Source organism: Drosophila grimshawi, unplaced genomic scaffold, assembly GCF_018153295.1.
Source record: "Drosophila grimshawi isolate 15287-2541.00 unplaced genomic scaffold, ASM1815329v1 contig_44, whole genome shotgun sequence".
In the NCBI taxonomy this organism is placed as follows: domain Eukaryota; kingdom Metazoa; phylum Arthropoda; class Insecta; order Diptera; family Drosophilidae; genus Drosophila; species Drosophila grimshawi.
The window spans coordinates 4129308-4153921 of record NW_025063240.1 but is presented as its reverse complement, the minus strand read 5'-3'; the positions used below and the strand labels follow the sequence as shown (position 1 = coordinate 4153921).

Below are 24614 nucleotides of genomic sequence, written 5' to 3'. Positions count from 1 at the left end.
ACGTTTATTTATTATGGCTGTGCCTGCAGCCATGCCCCCTACAATTCCACCATGCGCCTTCGACAAAGCTGTGGCAAAAATGTGTAGCAAACATTTGTGAGATTTCATATATATAAATATATACAGATATATATATTTCATATATATGTTTGTATATAAGTACTTACTATATACATATACTGAAAAAGTTATGTAATTATCAAAGTTTTAATGCTGCATCGAGCGAGATCTGGGGGCCAGTTATAGCCACGACCATGTCTCTTTGGACTACATATGTACATATATAGTATATATATACATATATCATTCAACTTATATCATCTATTCTGCATCCTTTTGAATATTGTGTGTGTGTGTGTGTGTGTGTGATGTTCTTTGTGTGCGTTTGAAGTTTGTTTAACTCAAAAAGTTGGAAAACTGATCGCAATAAACTAAAATATATTTTAAGGGTTGTCATGTGAGCAAAAACTTCAATTTGCTTTAAAAACAAGAAATAGAATAAAAGAGTAGAAAAACTGGCCTGGTCTTGTTAATTTTATAAACTCTATTTTTATGTATTTTGCACTTTGAATAAGCTATTTTATTTTATTTTCAATATTTGCCTAATGCTTGCAATCAAATAAAATATGTTGAGCTGGATTTGAAGCTGGACTCCAACCGTATCACAGCTGTGAGATTGACATGAGTTGGGCCGGGTCGTGGCGGGTCATGTCTGTTGGTTACCATGTTTGACTTTTGGCTGCGACTAATTTGATATTTTGCCAGCAGGTAGTTGTGTGCTTGTTATTGTTGCCATGCAGTTCATTACCAATTCCAGAAAATATTTGACTTAATTAGCGCATAAATTTCATAACGTCAATTATGAATGAATACCTGGCAAATGGTTGTCAAATTTTAGGCTACAAATTTGGTTAGCTTAATGTCAGATAATTAGCGGTCTGCTGCATTGTTTAATGAATGACTGACTGTTGTGTTGGCAACCGTGGCGAAAAATAAGACCAGCTGGCAACTCCTCACGCTGCAGTTTCTTCTTGAAATTTGCATAAAATTCTAATTTAACTGATTCATCTGCTTCTTCTTCTTCGCCTTATTCTTCTTCTTCTTCGCCTTCTTGTTAGCAGAAGCAATAGCATTAGTTGCTCTATCTCTTTCCCACACACACACACACACACTCGACATTTCTGTTACATATTATGATGCAATTTATTTTATTTTCTCTTTGTATTTCCAGCAATTTCTTGTTATTTTTCTAGTGTGTGCGAAAGAGAGAGAGAACGAAATTGAGAAAGAGAAACCATTTTCCATTATTTATTTTTGTTTTCTTCCTCTTTCCATGGCTGCCATTTTGTTGGTGCTCGTTGCTGTTGTTGTTGTTGTTGCTGTTGTTTTTGTTGGTTTTTTCTCATGGCTGCTTCGATTATTTCGCCTGCTGCTTCCTCTTCTTATTGCTTTGCTTTTGTTTGCTTTGCTGCAAACTTTGCCGATTGTTGTTATTTCTCTACTCATTGCTTTTGTTGATTTTGTTGTTCTTGTTGTTGTTGTTATCATTATTATTGTCGTTGTCGTGGTTGTTGCTACTGCTGTTGTTGTTGTTGTTGCTGTTGCTGTTGCTTTCGTATCTGTGGCAACACATTATTTATATTTATATGTTTATTTTATAGTTTATTCATGCAAATTGCTATAAAAATTGCCTTTATTTTTACATTTTTGCCCGCTTCGTTTGCTTTTAAAGCAATCCAAATTGACAGCAGTGGGGCGCACGGGCGACACGCGGGAGCGGCAGGTGGAAGGGGCTGGCCGGTGCTCGGGCGGCCGTGTGGGTTGTGCACCTCAGTTGTGGCACGTAAGAAAATCAATAAGCTTCCTCCACGGTTTCTTTTTCTTTCGTTTTTATATTTTTATTATTTTGTTTTCTTATACCCTGTTTTTTTTTTTTTTTTGTTTTTTATTTTTTTGCAGTGTCTGTTTTTTCTAATTTCTTGTGCACGCGCGTTCGTATGAATTATTTATAAACCTGCCTTCGCAGCCGGCCCCCAAAATGCACAAGCAACAATTTTTATGGCCGCTCGTTTGAAAACAAAATATCTGCATTTTTTATTACTATTATTTTTTATTATTAGCTGCTGGAATTTCTGGCGCAAAGAGTTTCCAGTTTCTGCTCTTATTATTATTATTTTTTTTGTCTTTTCGCAAACAATTTTCTTTAATGTTTTTTTGCAGAGCAAAAAATATGCAAAAAAAAACTGTAGAAATCTAAAAAATTTTGCAGGCATTTTAAGCGCAAGCACACACACACACATATACACACATGCACACACATAGATACACACACACACACACACACACACACACTCTCGCACACACAAAATATGCAAAATATTCAAATTTTCAAGTGAATTGGAATTTTAAGCAAATGAAATGTGTTTAGTGTGAGTTGTTGAAGGGCGGTTTTAAAAGTTTTCTGACTGTAAAAAGGGTTGCTCGGATCTCCTTTTTGTATGGGGAGGGGGCTAGTTGGGTGAGGGAGGAGCGACATACTAATGGATGCGGAAGTTAATGGGGGCTTGGGAATTATTGGTTTGGGTAGCTGCTTAGTTGCCAGGCGACGAGTTTGTTTATTGTGCGAAGGACGGGTCGCGAGGGGAGGTCTATAGCTGCGAAGGGGGGGCGGGGTTGCACTATCAGCAGGAATGTTCTACACAAATATTCATATTAGAAGCATGTGAAAAGCAGTCATCAGTTGTGTATAGGTGTGCTATATGCATAATGGAACCAATTAAATTGAGCTTGGCAACTATTGAAAGTTATTGCGAAGCATTCCACGTAATAACCGAGAGCTGACTTAACTGCCTGGCCTGCCATTTAGCTTAACAAGATGATTAAGTGTTCGTTACGGGGGCAACTCGGTAAATGACAGCCAAGAACTTTGGAAATAACATTAGAATGGATATTAAGTTTGTTGAGCACATAATCAGCTTTAACTTTTTAACTTAAACAGGAAAGATGTGCTCGAAATTGTGCTGGCTTTACGTAAGCCTAAATGGTATACACAACTTTTTTGTATTAAGAATGCAAAAACTTTAAATATAGTTAAACAAAAAAAACATAATCAAAGAAAATTTAATTTGATTACAATTTATTTTCTCAATTTAATTAAATGAATTGCAAGACGATGCTTACGATGCTGCCTTGGGGGCCAAACGGAGCTGTTTATATGGGAAGTCTTAGTCAACGCCCCTGGAGCCAAAAGTGCAATGCAAATTTGCGGAAAATGCAGGCAAGCAAATAACAACAACAACAGCAAAAACCACAGCACATAATGACAAGAACAACAACAACAATAACAACAATAACAACCAGGTGAACAGCATAAAGCAAGCGCATTAAAAATTAAAAACGCTCAAAATTCATTTAATACAGGGTTCAGGTTTTTTTGCTTTTCCATTCGGTTTGCTTTTGCCTCGAGAGAGTGCACGACAAAATCAACACACAATATACACACACAATAAGTGTGTATATATTGTATATATATATGTGTGTGTATTGGTAGTGGGCGAGGCGGTAACCAATACATGGATAAAGTGCACATTACCGTCGCGTAAAATGGAAAAGGAAGAAAACTACGAATATTTTTCGTATGCACGCCCAATTTAAAATTAATTGCCAGACACAAAAGAACAGCAATGATGATCAGCCTGATGATGCTGATGATGATGATGCTGATGATGATGATGATGATGATGATGTTGATAATGTTGGGCAAGAGCACGACGATTTGGGGCGTGTTGCAGCAGGGCGTGCCCTTAAATTGCGTTGTCTGTGCGTGTGTGGGTGTTGCCATAGTTTGCTCTGACTGTGCACTGAAGTATGCATGCAGAAAATTAAAATTAATAATTTATGTAATAAAACAACAGTAGTCGAACAGCAGCAAAAGACCCCAAGAACCCAAACAAACAACACCAACAACAAACACAATTTAAGCCAAAATTATATAAATCCATTATATGAAAATCCCCTTTTGTAGCATGTGCTAAAAATACAATAAGAACAAACAATTTAAAAAAAAATTATTTTCCATAATTGAGCAGCGGTTGTCGCTCGGGCGCCAACAATTATGCGACAGCTGTCCAAGCCCTCATGGTCGTCCGACTCCAATTTGGCCAGCAAATTGCAGAAAATTGTAGGGCTGGCCAATTTTGTACAAGCAATGGGCGTGGCAGATTTTAAACTGCACGCAAAGTCACACCACATATACAATATATCGACAGGCAGACATAATTAGCACCACGCTATATAATTTAATTAAATTAATAAAATATTCCTAATTATTTGCAAGAGCTTTGAATTTAATCTTGAACAAAATCAAGCAATTTTCCTCGCTGCACAATAAATAGAAAAATGTTTAGGTAACACGGATATATCATGGCCAAATCGACTTAGTGTTGACATGTTTTTATAAGTGTTACATTAACGACTTAATCGCCTATTCGATTACGGTAACGATAACGATCTTCGAGTTAGTATATTCCAGGTATTTTCCAAGTTGTTTCTTTCACACGCTTCATATTCAGTGCTAATAAGGCTGCCTTCGTCTCAGATTGCCTTGGCAAATAGATTTCTTTGCCAAGAGTTTTGTCTTGTTTTTGTTACTTGATTGCTGGCTGGTGTTGCTGCTCTTGCTGCTGTTGCTGCTGTTGTTGCTGTTGTTGCTGGTGTTACTGTTTACATTGGCCGGGCATAAAACAATCAGGCAGACAACAACAATCAGCAAACCAAGCGACTCTTGTATCTTTTTTTTTTTCTCTTTTGTTGCTGCTTCTGCTGTTTCTTATTCAGCTTGTTCTGTTGCTGCTGCAGCTGTTATTTGCAGGCAAAGTTAGTTTTGTGGGCCCAACCCATGCAATAATAATAACAGCAATAATAACAAACAACAGGAACAACAACAGCAGCAGCAACAATGTACAACATACAACGTCAAACTTTAATTGCATAATTATGTGCAGTTTGCAATTTATCATTTTCATTTTTCCATGTTGTCTTTTTTTTTTTGCTGTTTTGTTTTGTTTCGTTTGGTTTTGTTCCTTGTTTCATTTGCTGCTGTTTTGGTATGGACTTGCAGAGAGTACTTTAACTTTGCCGTGACGTGAGTAACGCTTGGAAAAAATTGCCTTTGACTGCAATAAGTATATGTGGTCTTGATTTGTCCATGCAAACTAGTCGCTCAGCTCCAAAGCTAAATTTGGCAGTTATATTTCTAATCAAACTCAACCCAATATTTTATTTATGTCTCGTGGATGACTACACAAGTTGATACTTTTTGAAATGGTAATTTGATTAATAACTGGTTTCATAGTGGAAATGATGCCATCAGAAAAATGCTCGATGTTCGAATTAAAAGTGGTTTGCGTTAAATGAATCACTTTTTGTTTAACAAGCTTTCACCACTGAACAGCGCCAGATATCTATGTCATATGGCTGCCAATCGAGCGGGTTCTTAAATCAATTTAGCCATTTGACACTGGTCGGCAAGGGTATCTAAACTTTGGCATTAAGAATGCTCTTCTTGCTTTGCTTTGTTTTTGCTTGCTGTAATTTATGTGTTCCTGCTGCTGGCTGCCGCTGCTGCTGCTGCTTCTTCTGTTTTGTTCGCTTTTGCTGCTGCTCTAAGTGAAGGAAGCAGAGCCAACATGAAATTTAATGCAGCTCAAATATTGTCCATATACATAAATATATATATATATGTATATAAACACATACATTTATATATAAATATATATGTATATATATGCATATAGATATTTGGTTTGCTTTGCGCTCTTTTTGTTTTCTTCGTTGTGGCTTTTGTAGTTTTCGCTTTTTGTTGTCACGCCCTTTTGGCGTGAGCCGGCCTTTTAGTCTGCTCGCTTTATTAATTATAATTTATGTTTAATTCCATTCGTGCTTATCGCATCGCTTCAGATCGGCAAATGTTCATTTGTGGTTATCAACCACCCGCTGCCCTTGGCTCTTGCTCCTAAAAGTTGCAGACTGGCGTGCGTGGGAAATCGTATTGGCAATCAAGCAATTAGCGAGTGCCATCAAATGTGCATTAGCCAGACACACAGACAGAAAGAGACGGAGAGACAGCGAGAGATAGAGAGAGAGAGTGAGACAGAGAGAGAGAGATAATGACAGCAACAGCGAATATCCATTCCAGACTTATGTACAACAACAACAATCTTGTGCATTTCCAATGTGACAAAGTTCATGTCTATGACCGTTTTGGCATTTTGGCTGACGTCTCGAGTGTGGTGGGTGGTAAGTGGATGGCTAAGAGCAGCTGCAGACGTATGTGGTTTGGGTACAGACGACATTGCAGCCAAAAAACAAGAGCAAGAACATCTTTGCGAGTGGCTGCTGACTGATAGAGAGACGGAGAGATCGAGCGAAAGCGCAGAAAATATTGAAAAACAAAGAAAATTAGTGGCACAGCATATGGGTGTGTTTGCTTGTCTGTGTGTGTGTGTGTGTGTGTGCAAAAAGTTGACTGCCAAAGACAACAACAGACAACAAACAGCAGACAACAGACACCGAGTGAGCGACCAACGCTTCGTATAAGCAATACCAATGCAATGGCGCCGTTTCATGTTTTAAGGGTTGAACTAATCACAGACAACGTACGTGTTCGTGCGAGTGTGTAGGTGTGTGTGTGTGGGTGTGTGGGTGTGTGAGTGTGGATGTGTTGGTGTTGTGTTTGTAGCTGCGCACACGAACAATGGCTTAGTGCAAACTCCCCAGAGAAGGAGTCAGCAGCCAGTCCACGACCCGTCCACAATGAGTCAAATTGCAAATTGGCTGGCCAAATAAATGCGTGGCATCAGCAGCAGCAGCAGCAGGCAGCAGCAGCAGCAGGCAGCAGCAGCAGGCAGCAGCAGCAGACAGCAAGCAAAGCACACAAACTGAACCACGCTCAAAAGTATGCTATGCCAAATTGCGCCTCAGCTTAAAGCGAGCACACATTAAAGTCAAGCACATGAAAATGTGGCAAAATACAAAACCAAAATAAAAACAACAAAAAAAAACAGTAATAAAAATAGCTGAACGCGAAACGGAAACAACCCCCGAGAGCGCACTTAATGCATGCCAAAATTAAAGCGACTCCAAAGCCGCCCACACACACACACACAGTCAGACAAAATATACATATAAAATATGTATGTATATAATATATATGTGTGTGTGTGTGTGTGTGTGTGTGTGTGTTTATATACGGCATTATAGACGCGCATTTCATATGCTGGGGTCGGGGGTGGCAATTGAAAAGCTTTACTGCTGCCATCGTCGTCGTCGCATTTTCTTGCTTACTTTTTTTTTTTTTTTGTCCAACAGACTCACAGATAAGTGCGGGCAGCTTGTGAAGTACCCAGATAAAAGAAACGAAACAACAACATCAAGTTAAGAATAGATTCTTGTTTCAAGTACGAAACGTCTCAAAAAGTGAACAGAGCGGCAAATAATGTAAGCCGCCAAATTCTTATTTATTTTGGAATGAACAACCCTTATCAAGTTTGTGGTTATTTTAAGAGAACGCTTTCGATTGAAGATTGTGAATCTTAAGTTGAGGATAGACTTTAGCTACGATTGACAATCGTTTTATATAATATTTATTATAATATTTCAATAAATAAGCGTAGTTACTAAGCAACCCTCGTATGATGTGCTATATAGACAACATGGCGTATACTTGTACGTGTGTGCGTGTGCCAGCCATGCACATTTATCAAGTGTATGTATATATGTGTGTGTATACATACGTATATATATGTAGATGTGTGTGTAAAGTCGAAGCTGAAGTTGCTGCTATGTACAACAACAACAACAGCAACAACAACAGCTGAGCTATGTGTGCTTGTGCTTGTGCTTGGGGTTGTGGTTGGGGTTGGGCCTGCATTGGGGGTTGTTGGAGCTGAGTCGCGTAAGACAAGCAAGATGGATGGAGCCTGACAAAGAGGTCGAGCGGAGAGTGGGACAGAATGAGAGAATGAGAGAGAGCGAGAACGAAAGAGAGAGAACGAAAGAGAGAGAGAGAGCGAGAGAGCAGGAACAGTAAATAAAAAAAAACAAGTACACAAGAAATTAACGAGCAAACAATTTTTATGGCAGCATTTTGTGCCTTAAAGCGCTTAATGCGCTTTATGGCTATATATAGATGTGTGTGTGTATGTGTGGATTGTAAATGTGTGTGTGTGTGTGTTAGTTGAAAAATGTTTTAAAAATGACATGCTTCGAAAGTTTAAGCAATTTATGTTCATTTTAAATTGAATTTCAAATTTATTGCAGCAATTTTGTCTGCCTTGTATATATATATATATATATATGTGTGTGTGTGTATGAGTGTGTGGCACAGGAAGCGGAAGTGCTTGGCTTTTGTGTAAAGCTGTGTGTGTGTGTATGTTTTTGCTTGCGTAAAGTTGTAAATTTCATTGTTTGTTGCTGCTGCTGATGCTGCTGCTACTGCAAAGAAAATTAATTACACAAAACAAAAAATGCGCCTGAAAATGGTTTTGTTTTAAATTGAATTTAAATGTCAGACGCACTGAAATTGATTTAATAATTGAAAGCAGCAAGCATTCAAGATGCCGAATAAGAAGCAGAAGCAGAAGCAAAAAGCCTGTTGAACTTTGCTCAACTGTAACGAAGGTCGATCAACTTTTGTCAGTAAGTCCTAGTCAAAAGGAAAATGCCCCAAAAAATGTTGGGAAACCTTTTCCGACTGCTTTCGAACCCCAAAAAGACGAAATCGAAGCTTTGGGATTGCCTCAGACATTTGGCAGACGTGTCTGCCAGTTGGCGCTGAGCCGGACACAAAGCGGGTTAGCGGACATAAAAAAAAGGAAAAAACCAACTTTTGTGAAAAGGACATGCAAAAATATCGCTGCGGGCACAGGTCCTTGACTCAGCAGCAGTAGCAACAGTTGATAAGGCGACAGCAACAACAACAACAAGACGCAAATAAAAAAGGACGCTGACTCTGACAAAAGGTTGACGACTTTTGCCAGCCCAAAAGAATACCGAGGAGAAGCCGAAAAAAAGAAAATATCCAAAATAGAAACAATTTTTGGGGGCACAACGGAAATGGAAGTGAAGCCACGCAGTCAGGCAGCCAGGCACATTATGAGCCCTGTCAGCCTTGTGCCTTTCAATAGCCCAAGGATATTTGAAGCAACAACAAATCGTTTGCCTCTTTTTTATTTTTCCCTCTCGTCGTCATCAAAAGGGTCAAGTGCGTGCGCGTGGCGTCCTTTGAACTGACGCCCGACCAGGAACCCAAGGCAAAGGGTTAAGTCCGCCCCGGACATAATGAAGCGCAATGACCTTTATTCTTTTCCTACTCTGTGCTGTGCTGTGCTGTATCCGTTGCTTATTATTAGATGAAGCGGAGGTTTTTATTTTTGCATGACCTTGGCCCAGTCAGCACCGCGGGTCTGAAGACCTTGAACTTGTAAAGGCAAAGTAAGCCGCAAAAGAGCCTTGACATTGAAATGGATGCCTCGTAAAGGCAAGTTGTTATTGTTGTTGCTGCTGCTGCTGCTGTTGCTGTTGGTGTTGCTGTTGCGCGGGCTTTTTGGCTCGGTCAGATTTCCAATTGGCAGCCTGAGGGCCGCTTTGACGTGGCCCCAAAACAGCAACAGCAAACAGTCGACAGCTGTTGCCAGTTCGCCAGTTTGCCAGTTGCCAGTTGCCAGTTTGCGTGGCCTTAGCTGCCGCTTTCATTGTTCGGCTTAAGTGCCATGGATCGCACACTTAGCAAGCAGCAGTCCCTGCACTCGGACAAAAGGATGAGTTACTCATCGACATACTTTTGGTGGCAAAGGCAACTTGCTACATTTTTAATGAAAGTACATTTTTCAAATAACATTTGTTGTCTTTCTTAATACTTGATTTGTGTATCAATTTTATATAATATTTCTTGTTTTATTTATTAATGTTATTTGCTACAAATATCCAACTTTGAACGATTTTGTAATTTAATGTTGTCTAAACTAATTACATCCATTGTCTAGCCTTTGACGCGACTCCATAGCCAGGTTATTTAGTTGGCCAAGTTCATTAGTAAGTGGAACTCAACAACTGCCAAGGACTGCTATTTAAATATTATTTTTATTTGCCATTGCATATATTTTTCAGAGTGTAGCGTTACTGCGCCCCTCAAGCGCTCGCTCATATAAATAAACCGCAACAAGCTGGTAACTGGTAACAACTGGCAACTGGGAACTGGCAACTGGGAACAGCTCACGTGCTGCGTGTGCCAAAAGTCTGCCTTTTAGCTTCCCCTTGGCCACGTCTCGATTACGTTTCGGTTTGGGACATCACAAGTGGTGCCAAGTGCTGCTGCCGTTGTTGCTGTTGCTGTTGCTGAGGACGGACAAACAGTTGGACGACAAATTGTCTGCATGCTGCCAAGTTGCCAGCTCGACAGCCTTGCCTTTGGATAGCTGCCTGTTAACTGGCTCTGCCGTGGGTCTCTTTTTTACGAGCCGCATGTAAGCTCTTTGGGTATAGTATCATAGCCATGGCATCGCCCGAGCTCACGTAGGAGTCAGCCTGTCGTCGGTTGAGGCAACTGCCACTGCTGCCACTGCTGCCACTGTTGCTGCTGTTTGGTAGCCGCAATCACAGTCTTGTTGTCTCACTGTCTGTGGTCCCTGTCACGGTTGGTGGTGCCGACGCTAACGGCTACTGAGGTAGCCGCCGTGGCGCCTTAACTTGTTCACCATGCTGCCGGCCTGCCTGCCTGCCCATTTATGCGGGTTCTTTTTTACTTTTTATTTGTATCTCCATTTTTTATGTGTGTGTGTGTTTTTTTTTGTTTTGACTGATGGCCAAGGTGTGGTAAAGTTGCGGACATGCTTTGACATTGTGTGGCCAGTTAGTTGGACTGCAACCCGTTGAGCGGCTTTTCAGCGGCGCCTAATTAGACATTAAGTGCACCGCGCCGTCTACCATTCAAGTGGGGCAAAGTCACACACAACCACACGCACACAACCACTGACAGCCACTGTTACCGACTGGGCCGTCTGGGGAGGGGGGCACAGTGCATGTCCAAACATTGTGACAGCTGATTGCATCGCTGTGGCATGTGTGCGTTGACTAATTGCCGCCAACGACGCGTCGCAACGTTTGCAAACGTTTCGCGTTTCGCGTTTCCCATTGCACGTTGCCCCACGACTCGTTTTGTCGTCAAATGTGGCAGCACAAAAAATAACAACAACAAAAAACTCAGTTCATTTCATCGGGTGGCAGAATGTGGGAGTGGGTATTTGGTTCTCAAATGCAGCACGACAGCGTCAAATGTGCCAAGAGCGTACACAGTGCAGCAAAGTTAAGGAAAGTCTATAATATTTTTCCAGACAAAGTGTTCTCTTAATTTAAGCTAGTCGCAAGTTAAGAATCTACTTGCCAATCTTCGCTTAAATAAAAAAGGGAAATATATCTTGCTTAAGAGAAACCTTAACACAAACACAAATTATTTCTAATCGGATTTGTTTATTTCTTAAACTTGCAGGATAATGAATAAGTTCGATCTATAAAAGTGGGTAGAAATTATTCAAAATAAATGTTTAACATAATAACTACTACTATATGTAAATAAAGATAAATGGATTAACTGATTTCCTGAGTGGGCATAAATTGTTTAATTATTCATTAATGTCAGCATTTGTAATCGATTTGTATTAATAATACTGTTGAAAGCAGATACAGATTTTGATTTTAGATAATTTTCTTAATACTGCAAAAGTAAACACAATATTTACATAAATAATATGGAACAATCGCAAAACATATTTTTAATATATCTTGTTTGACAAGTGCAGTTGCAAGTTGTGTAATTAATGCAGACTACAAATAGGGATATCTAGTTGCCTAGTGTTGCCACCAAACGATGACCATCAAGAGTAAGCTACACATACGTAGACACATATATATGCACATACATGGACATCTACATACATCTACGATATGCAGATTGCATGACGCGGGGGCAACAAGTTGCAGCAGGCTGGCAACATGCGACATTGACCGTGGACCGAGTCCGGGATTGGGATTGGAATTGGGTCGGCCTCTGGCCAACAAAGGCCGACACGGACATGAACAATGGCCTCAGAGAGTAGCGCAGCCATTGCCAAAAAAAATGCTAGCAACTAGTACTACATGCAAACATGAATGCGGCAGCTGACGTTGCGCGTTGCACGTTGCACGCTGTTCGCGGGCTGGCTGGCTGGCTGGCTGGCTGGTTGGCTGGCTGGATTGGCTGGCTAACAGTGTAGGTGTCAAAGAGTTGGAGAAACAACGCTTTTTGGCGTTGTCCTTGCTAAATCCCAAATGGCAACGTGTGCTGCTTTTGTGCTGACTATTTCATGCCTTGTGTGTGTGTGTTGGTGTGTGTGTGTTATTTTTTCAACTGTCAGGCAATGAAGGTCACGGGCTGCCAATGCGAATGTGAATGCGACCTGCATTTTTTGGGGCAACGTGGTGGCAGTCAAAACGGCAGCTGTTGCCAGCTGCTGTAGTTGTTGTTCTTGGTCACTGGGACAAGCGAACATAAACTTCACTTTCACCCAGTCACCCAGAGGCAGACAGCCAGCCATCCAGGCAGGCAGGCAGGCAGCAGGCAAGCAGCAGGCAGGCAACAAAAGGCGAACATGGACAAACTTTTGCAACAGTCGCAAATGCGGCAAACGGGGCTAGAACGAGGTAACCAACGAGACACCCAAGACTGAAAGAAATACCCAAGACCCAGACCAAGACCAAGACCCAGACCAAGACACAGACTCAGACAAATTCAAAGGCAACCGCAGCAGCGAAACTTAAAGAAGCTGCCGCAGTCGCGCTTTCAGCTTCAGTTTCAATGTCAAGCGTCGCAAACGTTAGAGGCACGCAGAGTCAGAGTCAAAGCCAAGAGCCAAGTGGCAAGTGGCAAGTACCAGAGAGACCGCAGCCAGTCCAGAGCCACTTGGCAACTTGTTGCTCACATTGCCATTTTATGGAGCAACGTGATTTGGCTACGACTTCTGGCTGCTAAGGATGTGGCAAGCTGCCTTGCCAATGGCTTGCCTGTTGACTGTCTGCCAACGTTGTCGTTGTCTGGCTGCGTTTTTATGGCCTTTGCCAAGGAATGTCAAGTTGCTGGCTGGGAGTTAGCACTGGGTGTGTGTCTGTGTGTGTGTCTGTGTTACTGTGGCAATGACGACATAATCAACGCTTCATTGACGGGGCGAATGTGGACATAAACACAGCTGTTGCCGCTGCCGTTTTACAAGACAAATCGTCAGATTAAAGCAACAGCGGGGAAGAAGGACAACAACAGCAGCAGCCGCAGCAGCAACAGCAATAGCAGGATGAAGCCGGCAGCAGGAATGACTATCAACTTTTGGTTAACTTTTTACGACCACTGCGAAAGCGGCAGCGACAAGTGTCGCTATGTGTGTGTGTGGCAAGCTTCGTAGCTGTTCCTTACAAAATGTTCAAGTTGCACATAGACATGAAATATAAGTGTCTGTGTGTTATTGTTTTCTACATACCAATATATTCACCAAGATAAACTCAGGTATAAAATACTCGCAAAAGTTTCAGACATTGCTATATTTTGGATTTAATAGAATTGATCTCTAAGCAGGGGGTAATTAGAATGTTAGTCATAATTACGAGGACTGCGAGCTTAATTTGTAGCTCATTATTCTTGGCGACAACTGTTAAGAAACTGGTCAGTTCCTCGAAGTCGTTGATAGGCATTTAATCGTATGTGGAACGATTTGTAATCAGCCATTTTAATAACAAAGAAATGTGACCGATTTAAAAATTAAGAGCACAACTGTTGCGCTGCTTGGGTTTATGACGTAGTCGAGCAGTGTGTGTGAATGAGCATTAAATTGGAAAAGTTTTTACACCGCCACGACCTTGAAAGCGGGAAAAACAGACGGGCGAACCCAACCCGCAAGGCAGAGTGTTATGGAAGTTGCGTGTCAAAGCCAAACCGGCTAAGGTCAAAGTCAGCCTCTGTCTAGCGCGACGTCAGTTGCCCAAACGGTCCGTTCCGATTCCCCAGTCGCAGACAGACCCTCCCCCGTCCCCTCCTTCTTTCCCATTCCCACTCCATTCAACAACTGTACGACAAAAACAATCCATGACTCGACGCGACTCGGTTTGGGTCTGCGTCTGGGTCTGGGTCTTGGTCTGGGTCCGCTGTTTGGGTCTTGGTACGTGCGGTATGTTGCTACTTCAATGCCCGCCTTTGGGAGCGCAACTTTATCTGCCTTTTTTGTTTATGTTATACACTTGCAGCGAGTATTAGTCTTGTGTCATAAAGTTTGTAATACAATGAAACAACAACAACTCTGGCACTCTTTAGTACACATTTCTATATTCGACTGAGATCTGTTATTCAACAGTAAAACTCAAACTTTAGATAAAATAGGAAATATGAAATTTGGTTATTTAAATTTGGAGGCATTGTTTGTATGGAATCTTAACATTGAAACCTAATTTGACTCGATTAATATAAATTTCTTGTTTACTTTTCCCATAATATTATTCAAAATGGTTAATAATCGGACTTATACATTTTTGGAGTCTATAAGTATAATTTGAGTTTTGAATACAGCCCGAATAAACGGAGATTTTTCTGGAATTCGTGGTTTGAAAGGGTATTTCCATTTCGGCATATTTTTAAGGGCCAATTTTTTTTTGCTGATGAAGTTGCCTGTCAGAGCACAGAGAGAGCGAGATAGACAGAGAGAGAGAGAGAGATAGAGTGAGAATGTAAAATGGTTGACCCAAGCAAGCTTGCCACTGACTCGGCGAGTCTGATACGTGCAACGCGTGGTGGCTGCTGGTGGCGAATGGATGGATTATGCGGCTACTGCTGTTGCTGCCTTTTGCCTTTTTGCGCACTCAACTTTTACAGGACTGGTGCAAGGGGGCGGGGGAATATGGCAGCAAGATGGCAGCAGCGCTGCCCATTTGCCCGCGCAAACAATGCGGATGCCCCAGCGTGATGACGTGGAAAATGTTCGCCGCGAGTGGCATTCCAAATGGGTCTCCCAACAGAGTCAGCCTTCGATTCGGGGCACCGAGTCTGCCGGCCATGGACTGTGGACTGTGTGGACGGTTAAACCGCAGACAGGCTGTCTACCATTTTGTCGCGTGACTTAATTAGCATCGCCAGTGAGTTGTGAGTTGTGATTGCAAGTGTGACCCGCAATAAAATCAAATAGCTGAGGGCGCATTAGACGCACTTGGTTGGATGCACTTACCCCAGTTGTTGGCGTTCCATTGCCAGCGGCAACGGCTGTCGCATTCACAACGGCGCCACTCGCATTGCCACTTGACTTGCCCTTGCCGCGTCCGCGCTTTGCATCTGGACGAACGGGTTGACCGTCGGCACCGTAAACGATCTGCAAATACAATAAAATAAATATAAAAATAAATTAATTATAATATATGTATTAAATGTAAATATTATTCTTTTATTATTATTCTTTTTAAGTATATGTTAAAGTTTTTGATATGAAGTATTCACTGACTACGTGTCATTAATTCCATAAAGAGTTATTCTCTACCTGGTTTCTTTTATCTTTCGCTGCGTAATATTCTAAAATATTTATTTCTCACAGTAAATATCCTGATAATTGCAGATAAAAGTTGTGTTATCCAAGACACAAACCAGTGCTGTTAAGAGCCACTCATAATTCGTGGCTACATCTGTGATACTGCTTGGTGGAATGGCAATGCACCAAGCAGTTCACAGTAGGCGTTTTAAGACGCGCTCAAAGTAAACATCGCTACAGCCAAATCGCAACTGCAGAAATGCAGTGGAGGATGGAATATGCAGGCAAGCAGTGCACTGCAGTATTGTGGCTGCCACATAAGTATAAGGCTGCCACATATATACAGACAAGCAGTACACAAGCAGTTAACATAAGCAGTTGTTAACAAATTAGACACGGTCACACTTTACGCTTGCACGCGTTTTGCGAGCGATTTTTATGCACTGCTTGCTTATTTGTAGCAGAAACTTTTGAGAAATTGAAGTAAGAAACTAAAATAGGAATTTATATATGAAATACAAATAAGTAAGTAATAAGATATAAGTAAATTGAGTATGATGTTCACTTTGAAAATGATTACTTTATGTAAATGTAATTAAAAAGACACCAAAAGTGTCAATGAACTATGTGCTGCGAGTCAAATTGTGTCTCTTCTAAGTCTGCTCGTAAGATGAGCCATTGTTAATTCCAATAAGCATGACAAATGCTGCACATATTTTATATGGAGACTTATAGAGCTCTCGGGTACTTGTGAAACCGAACTCGCCTTCTATTTCCGGCGCACAGTCATAAATATAATTCAGAGAGTCTTGAGACGCGGCTGCGTTTTGAAAAGCGCACAGGAACCATTAAGGAAAGTGGTGGGAACGCACAACGGTAAACGGAAAATTGAAAATCCAAATGTAAGTGAAAAATCTTTCAAACGCCTCCACAACAAAATACATACACACAGAAAAATACATATGCGTTGTGTGCGCAGGCGCAGCGGGGCAGTCTAAAAATAGCCAGCAGCCAGACGAACGCGACATATGCGTCCAGACGAGCTCCAACTGCGGGGCAGGGTAGATTAGGGCGAGGGACCCGGAGAGTGGTTGGGGTTGGGGGTTGAGGGTTGGGGGGTAATACAATGTTATGTGGAAATGGACGTGGATGCTTCGCAGGAGTGCTGCTGGAATGTTTTCGTGAGTGACAGACGGCTGCGCCTTAACGGTAAATAAGCAACGAACCGACAGATGCTGATGCCGATGCTGATGCCGATGCTGATGCCGATGCAGATGCAGATGCAGTGATGCAGTAGCAGTTGCAGTTGCAGTTGAAGACCGTGGCAACGTTTACAATGTTGGCACGCGCAGGCGCGCAGCTAGCAGCAGCAGTGGCAAGAGGAGCGCACATGTTGCCAGCACATCATCAACACGAAGATCTGCTGCTTCTTCGTCTTCGGCAGGGGCACAACGACATCCACTTTTAGCAGCCGTTGTCATTTCGGAAGCAATTATTTTAATGCAAGCTGCAAGCGTGCCATGCTCCCAGTTTCCATTCTCAGGCTCCAGACGCAGACGCAGTCGCAGAAGCCCCCTCGAAAATGACGACAACGACGACGACGACGACGACATCTTGTCGATGTCACATGCGCCTCGGATTTTGGTTGCACATTACACACACATACACACACACATATATGGGAAATATGGGACTTGGGGCTGGTTGATCTAAAATTAGTCAAGCTAACAGTTTAAGAGGTGATTTTCTCTCGAAATTGATATGCGGCTGCATTCCCAGGGTACAGTTGTGCCCAAAAACACAAAAAGCAGCAGCAGCACCGAGTTCAATGGCAATGATTAAGTGGTGGGGCGGTGGGAGATGTGTAGAGTGACAGAGAGGCGCATTGATATCGATCCCAAGGGGAGACATTTACAATTAATGCTCAAGCAAATATTAAGTATTTTCATTTATTTTGACGCCCAAGTCCTGGAGAGAACTTACCACCAAGAGGCCCATTAAATGCGAGCTGTTAGTAATTTGTAAAGGTGTCCTTAATACACCTATACACATTAAATGCCTCATGTTGCTATGCTATAGTTGATTCTTTATAAGATATAAGAAATATCTTCTTAATATGCAACTAGTCTGTTGCTTATTGTTAGTTTAATTGAGCTAATTCAGCTTTTCAATTTTAACTAAAATAAATACCTAAAATCTGCATAAATATTCGATATTTTCTTATTTTTTTAAACATATTCCTAATTTAAGAATGCATAACTTAGCCTGAGCTTAAAGTTCTCAGTTTGAGTTTTAAAATTCCAGAATGCATCTGTTTCCAAGTTCATGGTTGTAACTGCTGGTTTTTGTTATTGGTATTTTTTATTGGACCCACAACGTTGTATTAATGACAATAAAAATGGCGGCCGGAAGTCGAAAGGCATGTCGTCAACCTCTGCTCAGACACAACATCAACCAGCGCACTCACACTCATAACCAAGTTAAACGAAGACGGTATAAAGAACCGACGAGCAACGAGGCCGACGACCTACAAATGTCGCCTGAAATTGGGCCACAAATAGGCAAGCACACACACACACATACACACCCACACACACACACATGTAGGCATACATATATGCATACATATATAACGGGAGGCAATCAGGAGTCGGCAGCTGCTTCCGGCTCCTGCTCCTGCTCCTGCTCCTGTTGCTGCTCCTGTTGCCGGCGCTGACAGTTTATGAGCAGCAGACGAATCCGAATCAATTTGGAAATCATTTTCCTTTTGTCGGTTGGCCACTTTGTTTTTTGCTGACTTTATTAGCGTTAACTACTGAAAACGCATCTTGACTTAATTGCCACTATTAGTTGCGTTGCTTATATCTTTTTTTGTTATTGTGAGCCGAGCACAAAAAAGCGTCTTGATAGCAGCTGCAAAACAATAATGAGACGCAATTTGGACTCGTACATTGTTGTTGGCCAGGCTTAAAAAAGCCTCGAGGGCGACAAAAAACAACAAAAAAAGAAAACGGTGCAACAGGTAGCAAAGCTAAACCGCAAAGGCCACACGCACATACACAATTTAAGAACCTGACCTAGGCCAAGAGGATTTCGGGTAGGTGCCATCAGGAGAGCGAAGAAAAAAAAAGAAGAAAATAAACGGAATGAGCACAAAAAAGTGGAGCTGTTGAGTAGCCCTATCAAAATGCTGAAAGCGCCGCACATGCAGACTGTAGACTGTTGCGCCTTTTATGACACATTTGCCACGCCCCGCTCACACTGCGCCCCTTCGCTGCTGCTGCTGTTGCTGCTGCTGCTGTCCCTCCGCTAAGCCCAGTAGCAACAACAACAGACGTCATCATCATAATGAGCAAATGGGCGCCCCATAAAAAGTTGCCAGTGCTTTTTGGGCAGGGCCCAATGTGCGTGTCTCTCTGTGTTTATATATATATATACATATATATATATATATATATTGTGTGTGTGTATTTGTGTGTAGCTTTCGGCAACCCTTCGCTTGATATATTTGCTGTGCGCGCCTTTGAGCTAAAAATCCCAACTTGTTGCCGCCTTTGACTGCCTACTTTAGGTGCCGCTGCACAGCGAAACCTTTATTTGGCCCCCTCCTGCGCCGCATCTTTTATGCCACATTCTCTTCTCCTAACTGTCACTCTAACTTGAGTTCGTTCAACTGCCTAGGCAAGCCTCGCTGCTTTGACCTTGACCTGCTGTTGCTGCTCGGTTGAGTTTTAAATGTGCCAAAAATATTAATTATTGCCTGGCTTTCGAAATGAGAGCAACAACCCTTTTGCTGATGGGGGCCCGAATGCAAAGTAATAGAAGAAGATGTCGAGGCAGGCAGCTGGAGCAGTCGCAGGACTTAGGCATAAAATCGATTTTCATAGCGGCAAACATTATGTCCTTTCCCCTTAAGAGCAACAACAAAATGTTTTCAAGGTTAAACGCACCTTTTCGCCTATAGACAGACGGAAATATGGTGGCATGCGGCTAGAAGGGGGGCAGGCAGCACATGCAATGCTAATCTTTGTTTATTTTGATTATCACTTTCGTGGCGACAGCAGGCAGCGCCCCAAAACGTGGACAATTGTTGATTAGCCGGCGTTGTAATGTCCTTGAAGTTCTTGTGTATTGCGTGACTGACTGACTAAATGACTAACTGCCTGGCTGGCTGACTTGATGGCTGACTTGCTGGCTGGCTGGGCTGTCTGGCTGGGTTGCCTGGCTGTTAGGTGTTGAATTATGCGCCTGCTGCAAATCAAAAAAAGTCCTGCTGATTCACGCTTAAACATGGCTGCTTGCGACGCCAGCCAGCATTTCTATTTTGGCTGGTATATACACACAAACATATATATATATATATATTGTATATATATTGTATATATATGTATATATATTCGCTTATCCCATTTTGATTGCGGCTGTGCTTCTTTTATTTCGGGGGTTGACTTGTGCGTTTTGGGGGTGGGTTTTTATATTTTTATTTTTTTTTGCTTGTCTCATTTTGCAGCGTAATTGAAGCCAACCCTGCAGCCCTATGCTGTCTATATATATATGTTTATATATATATATATATATATATCTGTGTATGCAGGCGGTTACATACTGCAGATATATACCCGGTTTTGTGTGTGAGGGTTAGTTGGGTGGTAAATGCGTCATCGTCGATTTGCTACACGCAATTTAGTTGCGAAATTTTCAATGTCAATGCGAGGCGCTTTCTTTTTTGGGGAGCGTAGCGCTTGGAGAGGTGACAGCGATGCCGACACTTAGCGTAACTACCTTACTCAATCTGCCCCAATCCACCCGCTCTGGCCATCCTCATCCTTGCCCTCTTCCTCTGCGTGAGACTCTCTCTCTCGCTTAAGCTTCGAGAGCCCCCTTGAGATGTAACCATTTTGATATGTGCTAAAAAGCTCACTTCAAAATTTATCAAGGTCAAGTTCAAGCTGGTTTGGGTTGGTGAGGGGTTGAGTGGGGTTTGGCGAACGGATAATGGTGTTGTGTGGAAACGGGGCAATTTTTATTGTTTGTTGAGGTAGCGGCAAAGGCCAATGAAAACGGAAAAAGGGGTTACGACAATACATTTTACGGCTGCATTGTGACACAATTTGAATGCCAACCGAAGGAGGAGATGAGGCGCTAGGTGGGAGATGTGTGAAGGAGTTTTGATTGCCCAACATCAGTGACAGATTGCAGAGCTGCAAGGCTAGAAACCGCCAAGTAAAATGTGAATGAAACTTAAGCAGAACGGATTTTATAAAGTGATCTGCAGAATATGAAGTCTCAAATTTCAATAAGTATTTAACTAAGAAATATTTCATTTTCAACCAACTAAATCCGATTCGGAATTAAATGGATAGAGCACAAAGACTTGCCACATCATTAAGCCAGTAAGGCGAGCCAACAATTAACGACAGCTGTGCATTTTAAGCCTGGCATATCCCTGAGGCATGCACACAATCCCATCCGGAGTTTCTGGCTCATACTGCAGTCAACTAATTAGTTGGCATCGTCTAGATTTTTGTTAGATTCGGCCATTTTGTGGGCCAAATGATTGCTGGTAATGAAAGTGCATTAGTATTAAGGAACGCTGTCTGTTGCAAGGATGTGTGCGTCAAGGATGTGCCAAGGCAGTGTAATGAATTAATTTGAAATTCCATTCCGTAGATTTAATTGAGTTGAAATCAAATTAAAAGCAATTTATTTTCAACCCTCATTGCGAATTTTTTTTCTGTTGCTGCTGCTGATGCTTCTACTTTGTAGAACCACAACCCACATACACTCGCACACACACACACACCCGCACACACACACACACACACTTGCACACTATCCTTTCATGCTGTGTCTTCTTTGCTTTTCAGTTTTTCCACTGTTTCTGGTACTTTCTAAAAGTGCGTGCCACGCAGCAAAAACATCAATGTGGAGAAAAAAAAAGAAGAAAAATAGAAAATAAAAATAAAAATAAAGAAAGAAGTGAAGTAAAATGAAATAAAACTCGGTTTGAGCGTGTTTTTGGGGTTGCAAATTATTTCAATGCCTGCATTTTGCCAGAGCTGCGAGGAAAATCGATAAAAATGTGCCGCATCGTGGCAAGAGTGGCATATAGTAGTAGGCATAATGTAGATAATACCCGTACTCTTATACCTACACATAAACATCTATATATGGTTAATCTGCAGCACTGCTGCATTGGTTTCTCGGGGTGGGGGAGGGATTCAACTGGAGTTTTTCTGGTTGTTTTTATTGGAGTAGGCTGCGCTGTGACGTTGCATTAATTTTTAATTTGTCGCGTGATATCCGACAGATGATTTATGCATTTGTCAAGCTTGCGCACAAATTAAAAAATCATTTCAATTGCATATTAAACTACAACAACAACAACACCAGCAACAGCAACAGCAATTGGAACAACAATTCAAATTATGCAGTGGCAAAGCAAAGTGTATACGAAACTTTTCGCATTCGGTTCGGCAACAAGAAATGCAAATAATGCGCTCGAGTTGACGGAGCGAGCTACAAATTGCATTTGATAGAGGGAAAAACCACCAACCACCCATTAAAATGCATTGAAAATGCGCAAAACGCTGACCAAAAAAATAAAAAATTCAAAAACAAATAATGGGGAAATGGGAAAAAAGAAAAACAGAGAACTCAACGCTTAGAGCCAACAAATTTGTGTTTAATTTGGCAGCAGCAGCTGCAATGGAAAAAGTTGCAGTTGCAGTTGCTGCTGCTGCTGCTGCTGCTGCATATACTTAAATATATCAAATCTAAAAAGGATGTGCACAATTTGGCAGAGAACATGTAACGTTTTGACCACAGTCTGATAGCTGGAATAAATTCATATTTGCCAGTTATAAAATATATAAACGCAGGACAGGTAAGTTCTGATTTCTTAGTCGAATATCCTGTCTAGAAGAGTTATTTATATTTTATATAATTGCATTCAAATGCAATTGAATTTCGATATATTTAAATTTATATTTTAATCTCTTTTCACACTCCTAAAATTGACTAATGTTAAGGTTACCCATAAACAGTTTGTAAAGTATTCCGTAATGAAGTTCTTTAATTTACCAGAAACTCTGTCTAATTGCGATTTCATGCGTAACTCAATAAAAACCAAATTAATGCAGATAAATTGGATGCCCTCATCAGATCGACATCGCTTCCAAGAAACTACTAAGCACCACAGAGTATGTGAAAGTCGTCGGAACTGTGTAGCTGCTGCAAATATATTTTTGTAATTGTTGTTGCTGCTGCAGCTGCAGTTGCTCAGTAAAAGTGGCTTTTGTACGTACAATGACCTACCAACACATAAAAAATGCAAAAAGTGGCAAGGCAGCGAGTCGCGCGCTTAAATATGCAAAGGACGATGAGGATGCCATGAAGCCACGATGGCTAAAGGATGCCAGTCCAAAAGATGTTGCTGGCGTTGCCGTTGCCATTGCTGGCGTTTGCTAGCCCCAAAGGCGAAAGTTTCCCAACAGCAGCACAACAGCAATGGCAATGGTAACGGCAACGGCAGCAACTCAATTCAGAGCAACGGTTGCTGGTGTTTGGGTGTGTGTAAGGATTCTGGCGTAACTTCAATAATAGTCAAGTGCAGTGAAGCGTTCTGTCAGCTGCAGCGACCCAGCCTTGCCACACGCCCCTGCCACAAAAATCAAAGCTAAGCTCCCCTTTTGGCAGCAGTTCGCCATTTTATTTGCACTCGTTTCTTTGGCATTTTATTTTTTTTTTGACGCGGCTCCGGCAACATCTTTTGGCCAGCACGCGTACTTCTCTCAATTTTGGATGGGTGTGTGTGTGTGTGTGTGTAAGTTTTGCATTTACCCTTGGCAAGGACTTTTGCCAAACCAGGGAAGCCAACGCAGCAACAGCAACAGCAACAGAAACAGCAGCAACGAAAGCAAAAAGTTTTATTTGCACAGTTTTCTTTTTCTTAAACTTTTGTTGTGCGCCACGCCACACCAGGCGACGCCACGCCCCCCACCGCCCAGCGTAAAATGCTGGCTTGCAATTTGTACAAACAAGCTTACATATAGTATATATATGTATATGTATATGTATATATACTTGGCATTTCCTGCTGATACATAAGGCAAAGTTGGCAAAGGCGTCATCTGAAAAGTGTAGCATACTTTTGAGTGACGCTTAGAAAATTTCTGCGTCGTCCCCTCCAAAACGAAAAATGGAAAATTTTTATAATTAACAACGACAAAGTAGCTCGAGAACAAGTCCAACAAGAACAACATGAAAGTCAGAGCATCAGTTTATCAAAGGCGACAATCGCCAAAGCAGCTGGCGACTTGTTTGGGGAGGCACAAGAAATAGAAAATGCACTCAGGCAGGCAGCTCGCCGAGAATGCAACCAACAGACAGGGGTATTGTCAAGCACATATCAGATATATATATATAAATATATATGTATACATATATATATATATATGTAAATGTATATATACATATATATAGCCACATTTTAGGGTGCCAGTGTCACTAGCTGAAAAAGGGGGTCGGCGGCCGGCAATGCAAATATTTGCGTCAACTACTTATTTGCAGCACGAGGCAAATGCAGCAGAAGACGACGCAAATTCTCAAAAGTCCGCATTGCCCCATGTATGCAAAGAAGTGCGTCATGCACTTGCTTGAGTGCTTAAAAGAAGTAGAATATATGGAGGAAGAAGAATGTAATGCGACCCGTTCTCACAAAGCCTGTGCACGCTAGCGTATACGCAATATGCGTAAGCAAAAGCTTCAAACAGCGACTCAAAGCTGCCAGGTGCGTTTGTTGGAGTGTGTGTGCGTGTGTGTGTGTGTGTGTGTGTTGGGGGAGTGTGTGTGTGTTGGGGAGTGTGTTACCCTATTTGCACATGCTTCCTCGTGTATGTAAATACCCTTTCAGAGGTTGTTACAATTGTTACTCAAAATGTGTAACGCATTCAATAATGAAAGTTCTTATTTTGTTATGGCTCGAATCAGACAAATATATCATATAGTTGTCAATGGATATTATCA

General features: G+C 41.7%; 1 protein-coding gene across 1 annotated transcript in view; it reads right to left on the bottom strand.

Moving 5' to 3' along the window:
• Window positions 1–24614, bottom strand: part of LOC6557193 (DNA N6-methyl adenine demethylase) — a 102704-nt gene that overhangs the window by 64142 nt on the left and 13948 nt on the right. The window contains exon 5 of the mRNA XM_043215662.1: window positions 15294–15434. Coding sequence (XP_043071597.1) covers window positions 15294–15434 — 141 coding nt within the window. The remainder of the gene's footprint in view (window positions 1–15293; window positions 15435–24614) is intronic.